Source organism: Miniopterus natalensis, chromosome 20 (genome assembly GCF_054644295.1).
Source record: "Miniopterus natalensis isolate mMinNat1 chromosome 20, mMinNat1.hap1, whole genome shotgun sequence".
Taxonomy (NCBI): Eukaryota; Metazoa; Chordata; class Mammalia; order Chiroptera; family Miniopteridae; genus Miniopterus; species Miniopterus natalensis.
The window spans coordinates 7,945,743-7,953,659 of NC_142100.1; the positions used below are offsets into that span (position 1 = coordinate 7,945,743).

Genomic DNA, 7,917 nt, shown 5'->3' on the forward strand with positions numbered 1-7,917 from the left:
ACTCAGTTTATATAAATTTACAACTAGACAACACTGAACTGTACTATTTAAGGTGAGAGTGGCAGACTTTTCCTTAAAGGGCAGGATAGTATATATTTTTAGACTTAGCTGCCACATGGTCTCTGTTGCAACCTCGATGACTCCACTCTGCTGCTGTTGTGTGATAGTACATGGTAGATGGTACATGGCTGTGTTCCTACAGAAACAACCCCTAGTTTATGGGTACTTGAAGGAGGACAGGAAAAAAGGAAGGAAATGATGACCATTAAAATCAGGATAATGGTTGCCTCTTGGAAGGAGGGGTTTGCCAGGGAAGGGTAAAGGGACTGCTAGGATGCTGGCAGTGTTCCAGTGGGACATGCGTGGAGGTGGCACAGGTGCTCACCTTATAGCTGTCTCTAATTCTGTGTAAAAGTTGTATGTACAATAAGTAAGTTGTATATCATGATAAAACTTGTAAAAAATAAAAATTGGTTCCTTAAGTGATTATTGTTATATTTAATTTTACGTTAATTTTTGTTTAGTTTACATTTAATTGCTCTGCTTGTTTCTAACACTTATATCAAAGAAATACTCCTAAAAGAATTTAAGTAATAAATATAAGGCTGTTGTCTTACACGATTTCTGTTTCAATCACATCAACATTTGAAGTAAAACATAACAGAACACTTACTTTTGCTTAATAATTCAGGATATATGTGTACATTAGTTTGTTTTTAAAAGCTTGAAGATACAGCTTGAAATTAGTATCTAGGCTTATTTACACCGAAGTATTGACAGCTGTCTTCTTTTATTTTCAGGCTCTGTAGACGAAGGCGTCACCGAAGGGTTACCTACACTTCAGAGCACTTCTAGCACTAATGCTCATGCAGATGATGATGATCGGTCAGTACTAACATAGTATGTTAGTTTCCTTTAAGGACTGTGCTTGCCACTCTTAAGATTAAGTCTTTTATCTGGGGATTATATAGGAAGTTTATTGGGACCTCATTTTAGTATATTTTTCATAGTAACGAGGTAGCATTATCACATCATAAATCAAACCACCTGTATAGCGGTTTCTTAGCATTTTCAAAACTGCCCAGTCCCATCACTTTAAATAGTGTCTGTATCAGGTTGGCAAACTATGTACCACAGGCCAGCTCCACTCCACCAGCCTTTATTTGTAAATCATGTTTTATTGGAACATAGCTGCACTTACTTGTTTACATCTTGTCTGTGGATGGCACAGTTGAGTGATTGAGACAGATCATGTGTGCAGAGCCAGAAATACTTACCCTCTAACCTGCGACAGAAAACATTTGTCATACCCTCATCTGTACACCAGTGTTCCCAGGTCATGTTCAGACTTACCCTCCCTGCTCAGTGCCTCCACACAGATGTATAAGGGGCATTTCACACTTAACATGGCCAGGAAGAACGCAGAACTTCCAACTCCCCTTCCAAGCCTACTCCTTCATTCGTTCCCTCTCAGCGAATAGCATCATCATTCCCCTAATTTCTCAAGCAATATCTCTAGGGATTATACTTCTTCTTTCCCTCACTCCCCATTGCTCCTCTCCATATTTGATCCTTAAGCAAGTCCTTACATCTCTACCTCCAAAACACACTCCTTATCAGTCCACTTTCCCTCCATCTCTGCTACAACCGCCCACCCAAGTTACCACCATCTTTTGCCTTGAACACTGCAGTAGCCTTTAACTGGCCCCTGAGTTCATTCTCCCCCCTACTCCAGTCCTTCTCCATGTAGTAGCTAGAATGATCTTGTTCTTTAAGCCAGGTTATGGATGCTAAGCAGTAGATTCTTAAATGTTTCGCGTAGATTCACACTTAAAATCTAAATTCCTTGCTAATGCCTTTTAAAGCCCTACATGATAACATTTTCTGCCCAACTCCCTTCTGACCATTCTCCTCGCATACTACATTTTAGTCGTATAGATCTCCTTTCTGTTCATGGAATATTCTGTATTTGTTTCTGCTTTTGTCAATTCTAAGGGAACCTTTTCCTGACCACCAGTCTAAAATAAAGCAGCACTAATCACTGTTGTTTCACCCTATTTTAATTCTCCTTCTGATCATTTTTTTGAGTATTATCTGTCTCTGACCACTGCATATACACTCCACTGAATTAACTCCTCAAAGAGAGCCTGGGGCAGATGTAAAAACTATTTGTTGAAAACTGGAAGGATTCAAAGACTGCGGCAAGATTTATTCTGGAATAGCTACACCCGGCAGAGCAGGTTAGGTACCAGTCATTGAATAATTAGTGAAGCTGTAAACAAGTGGAAATGTGCCTCAGTTCCTTAATTTCAAACATTAATGAGGTTGTCTGTTCTATACTAGATACTGCGGTAAGTAGTAGAGATATTATCGATGAAATGTATGGTTCTTGCCCTCAAATGGATCAAACCACTTTTGGGGGAGGGAGAGAGGTTGAAGATAGGCAACTAAACAAAATCTCGAGTGATCTGCTCAAGGGTTCTATTGCTCTGCATAGGAAGGTACTTACCTAAGTCACTGATAAATCAAAGAAGGCTTCCAGGAGGAGGAGGTGACTTTGGTACATTTCATAAAATGACTAGGCGTTATCTAGGCAAAGAACATAGACTAGTAGAGGAAGTTCAGTGTACAAAAGCCCAGCATTGAGAGAACTGTTAGCAGGAACCACTTGGTATAGGGAATGTTTGGGGAGTATGTCAAGACGTGAGACTGGAAAAGTACTCAGAACCCAGATCAAAAGGAGTGCCTTGCAAAGGGTTTAGACTTTATTCTGAAGATAACCATTGCAGGAGTTTAAAAGGAGGGCTGATTCAATCGAAGAAGTTGTTGTGAAACAGAAAGATGGATTTAGAGGCCTGTGGGGCTAAAGAGAGGGAGTTATTAATTCAACGTTGTATTGTTGAGGGCCTAAATTAAAACAGTGGTAGGAAGGAAAGGATTTGAAAGATTACAGATAGCTGAGGTAAAAGTGTTCATGGTATGTTCTGTGGCCATACATATCCTCACTTAAGATGCTAGCCATTCCGGACGTTTTTCACATTGCTGTAAATGAAACATGTCATCTGACAGTTGAACTGTTTCAAACAGTCTTTAAGTGTCTTGTCTTTTGTTCATTTAAAGTGCAGAAATGTTTATTCAACTTAAAAATCAGAGCCTGGTTGCCTTCTTTGGTCTGTTTTTTAGATTGGAAAATGTTCAGTATCCCTATCAACTCTACATTGCTCCTTCTACCAGCAGTACAGAACGGCCCAGCCCAAATGGTCCCGACAGACCTTTTCAGTGTCCGACTTGTGGGGTGCGATTCACCCGCATTCAGAACCTAAAACAGCACATGCTCATCCACTCAGGTAATGTCATCTTCCCTACTGTGGCAATCCCAGTTAAAAATAGAAAATAGGTGGTTTTGAGTTAAAAAAAATATGTAGGTAGCTCTGGGAAGTCAAATGAGAACAGATAAGCCTAGGTCTATTGCTGAAATGGTGCAGCATCAGAACATATTCCCTTAATATATTTTCCAGAAACATAAGTACTCTGATTAACAGTTAGTGGAGCAGTGTGTGTGTATAATATGTAAATAAGAAAGATAATGGATATATGTTAGGTGTGTGTATATATGTGAGGTAGAGAAGCACAAATACAGGTTGTAAAGCAAATGGGGTTAGAAGGGTATATATTGGTGTTCTTTGTATTGTTCTTACAACTTCTCTAAGTTTGAAATTATTTCCAAATAAAAAGTGATTTTTACAATTTAATAATAATAATTTTAGTTCTGCAGTCCTGAATTTCTCTGTGCCCTGGCTAGTTAGCTTTGTACTCCTTTTTTAGTGTGAAAGAGATTTTGGTTAAATGATGTGTAAAACAGATTTGAAACTTAAGTTCAGTGATCACATAAAGGCAGCAGAATTCTTGTAGGTAAAACACTGACCTCTGATAAGTAAGAAATCTTTGCTGTTGTTTTCAGCTGTTCTGTCTCACTTGCCTCTTTTAGAAGGTCTGACAGTCCCTGTGACTAATACCAGTTTCTTGTGACTTTGTTAAATCAACAGATTATATTTTGAAGGTTTAAAATTTGTTTTGCCAAAACTTTGATAATGAATTGGAGACCGTTAATGTAATTAATAATATACATGTAAATTTCTATTTTTTTTCTATCACTATTAAATACCTAAAAACCCAAGGTATCAAATGGTAGTTCTATCGTGATCATTATGTTTAGAGAAGTTAGAATTTTCTTCTACCATCTCATTTCTCTGAGATAAGGAATGAAGAGTAGCTACTGATTTTCTTCCCATCTTCTCAGTGTAAACCTCACTACTTCAATGAAATGGAACAGGTGTTAAATGGGGATTTGGGTTCTGTTTAAATACTGTAGTTAAATTGTGTTTTGAAGTCTGTAAAATAGATATCTGATTTCGAAGAGTATTCAGAAATCAATTTGAGTATATATTACCGAGTTTACCCCACTCCTCTTGGCTTTCTTTCTTTTTAAAAAAAAATAAAATAGGCAGTAGCGACTTCAAATATTCTGTACCTTTCCTGAGATAATTAATTGGAATTCATTTTTGCTGGTGATTTTTGTCTTTTCAAATTCCTACAGAATTATAGTTCAGAAATTTGTGAGGTTGATGACGTTTTAGTTCATTTTGCTTTTAGATACTTTGCTTTATTTTACAGGAATTAAACCATTTCAGTGTGACCGCTGTGGAAAAAAGTTCACCAGGGCTTACTCGCTAAAGATGCATCGCCTAAAGCATGAAGGTAAACGCTGTTTCCGGTGCCAGATATGTAGTGCCACTTTCACTTCCTTCGGGGAATATAAGCACCACATGAGGGTTTCCCGGCACATTATCCGCAAGCCTCGGATTTACGAGTGCAAAACATGTGGCGCCATGTTCACCAACTCTGGAAATTTAATCGTGCACCTGAGGAGTCTGAACCATGAAGCGTCAGAGCTAGCAAACTACTTCCAGAGCAGGTGAGGTGCACGACGAGGACTGAACCAGGAAAACTGCTTTCTAAACTCTCTTTCCCTGCTTTTAGGGCAGCCTACTTTGTCTTTATCAGGTTGCCAGGTAATCAGTCACATTCCCTTTAAATTTGCACTGTCCATACTCTGATCTCCTGATCTGATAAAATTTTGCTGAATCTCCTAAGTAGATACAGTTAAAAATATTACTATATTTGAAATTAGAAATCTTTTCCTACAGGAGTAGGCTACTTATATTCTTGGGTTTTTTGTGTGTGTGGTGTTTATTTTTATAATGTTTAAAGTAATTCTGTAGTGGGTCTTAAATAGACCTTACTGGAAAACTTGCCATGTCAGATGATGCTTAGTGATGCTGGATTACTTCAGACTCTTTAGATGTTAAAATTCTTGATCACTTCTCTCTCTTAATTCTATATGAAAGGAATATACAATAAGAGAGAAATTTCAGTAGCAGTTATGATGGATATGATTATTTAGAGCAAACAGAGTTTTCCTTTTTTCTTTCAGCTTAAAGCTTCATGCTTTTACTATTAATAATTTGTAATGGAATTGCCTTTCTGATTTATAGGGCATCTGAGGAAATCAGGTTCTAGTTCTGTCACTAACCTCTGTCATGATCAAATACGTCACTTTCCTGATGAAGAAGCTTGAAAGTTAGAAAAGATAAACTGAGCTTTGAGGGTGATTTCTAAGGTCCCCTCTAGATAGAAAATTTTGTTGTCTATTTTTAATACGTCTATAGGAATGCTCAGTTTCTCATAAAATGATTCTTAAATTTTAAACCACTTTTATTTTTTAAATCTTATTTCTTAATTCCAAATATTCCTGCATAGATTTTGTTTTCCTCTTCAAATCAGACAACATTCACTTTTGTTTAATTTTTTCTAACTCTGAGCATTTGGTGGTCACATCACTGAACCTAGATTATACTTGTCACATTAAACATCATTTGGGATTAAAATAGTCTCCATTAATCACTCCTCTGTCTGTGTCTCTCCAACCCAGAGCCCCTCTGTCCTTCACATCTCCTGTCTGACACCTGAAGAGTTTTTAGAAAGTGTAACATGGCATCTGAAATTACTTCACTGATGAGCAGATTTTAATATTTTTATTAATACTGGACAACTAAATTATAAAATAACTTTATTAAGTGATGAGTTGACATTTCTAGTATAGTGAAGCAATAAAGATTTACATGAAGCATCTAACGTAAAACTTATTTCATGTTTATTTTAACTGAAAATGCTTATAGTAAAAAATATAGTAAATATTAAAAAGTATAAAATATAAAAAATCAAAGACCTTTTCTGATCTCACCACTCAGGAATAATATCTACTGTTAAAATTTTGGTATATTTTACATTCATTAAGTATAATTTATATCAATAGACTATTAAATACTTTCAATAACAGTAAACTAAATAGTCTCTGAGGGCTAAAATGTAACTAATCTCATGGCATTCATTTCCAAATTCTGATTCAAATGTAGTTTATTAATTTTCATATGCCAAATCTAATAGCAGGACACACATAAGTTAGTTTTCTACATTTCTCTATATAGTAGATTTTGTGTAAGATTATTTATACATAAGGATACTTATGTTCTGGAAGTAATAAAATTAGTTTTATAAACCTTTTATTGATTTTTTAAATTTTTTTTTTTTTTTTAGAGAGAGAGAGGAAGGGAGAGAGAAACATCAGTTTGTTGTTTCACTTATTTACACATTCATTGGTTGATTCTTGTATGTGCACTGGCCAGAGGTCCAACCCGCAACCTTGGAGTATCGGGACAATGCTCTAACCAACTGAAATACCAAGCCAGGGCCTATATATATGCCTTTTAATAAGTACATAGTCCAAGAAAGGTTAAGCATAAATTATTCAGATGACCTTTGCTTAACAGAAACTCTTCTACATGAAACAAGAAAGGGGACGTTGGATCTTATCCATCCGTGGTAGGTGGTAGTGAGAGTTGACATACTTTTGTTCTAACGGAGCTCTTTGGTTCATATTTAGGACAGTTTAGAAGTTAAATTCCTAAGTTTTAATCTTCATTCAAGAATTAGAGAAAAAAGTCCCAGTCTTGTTTTACAAATCAGGTCTTTTTATTGTGTCTTACTTATTGCTGGTTTGAAAATTAACTCTCTGTTTCATCCTTGCCTCTTAGTGATTTCCTAGTACCGGACTACTTGAACCACGAGCAAGAAGAGACCCTTGTTCAGTATGATCTTGGAGAACACAGTTTTGAAAGCAACTCCTCTGTTCAAATGCCTGTAATTTCACAGGTCTCCTCAACCCAAAATTGTGAAAGCACTTTCCCCTTGGGGTCTCTTGGTGGCCTGGCAGAAAAGGAGGAGGAAATGCCGGAGCAGCCAAAGACCAGTGTTTGTGCCGAGGCCACCAGAGAGGACCCCCCAAAATCAGAGCTGTCTTCTATAACTATTGAGTAATTCCATGGTTTTGCTTCATTTTGGTTTTTGGAAAGTGCCTGTGCTTGGTCTTGTACATTTAAATTTAATTTTACTTTTTAAACAAAAAAGGGTTTGGGAAAGAATTTCCCTTTTACTTTGTGACCCTTGCAATTGATGTTTTGTTTTTCATGACTGGGAGGTTGCTTCTGTAAGTGCACAATAACATGGTGTCGAAACAGAATACAGACTGTGAGACTTAAGGAAAACCAGTTGACTTAAAACACCTGTTTCTTTTTGCGTTGTTAAAAGTAGGAACAGCAGCTCGTCAGGTAAAGAAGGGGTCAGGTGAATACTGACCTTCCTGAAAGGGTACACCAGAAACAAATTTCTGAAAAGAATTTGACAGGCGGCCTGAATAGATGTTTACTCCTATACACCAGACATTGTACAGTATTTTGTAAAGCCTGTTGTTTTTGGAAGTATTTGTGGTAAACCTTCTTAAAAATTATTAGGGTAAAT

General features: G+C 36.7%; 1 protein-coding gene across 2 annotated transcripts in view; it reads left to right on the forward strand.

Annotated features, from left to right (window-relative positions):
* The window catches only part of ZBTB44 (zinc finger and BTB domain containing 44), a 43,289-nt gene extending 35,729 nt beyond the window's left edge, over positions 1 to 7,560 (forward strand). The window contains exons 3-6 of one of the 2 annotated variants that reach the window (XM_087828532.1): positions 801 to 885; positions 3,238 to 3,347; positions 4,675 to 4,975; positions 7,155 to 7,560. In XM_087828532.1, coding sequence (XP_087684658.1) covers positions 801 to 885; positions 3,238 to 3,347; positions 4,675 to 4,975; positions 7,155 to 7,437 — 779 coding nt within the window. In that variant the 3' untranslated portion in view covers positions 7,438 to 7,560. Of the gene's footprint in view, positions 1 to 800; positions 886 to 3,183; positions 3,348 to 4,674; positions 4,976 to 7,154 lie in introns of both variants that reach the window. The other variant, XM_087828531.1, reaches the window with a different exon arrangement.
* Positions 7,561 to 7,917: the final 357 nt, after the last annotated feature.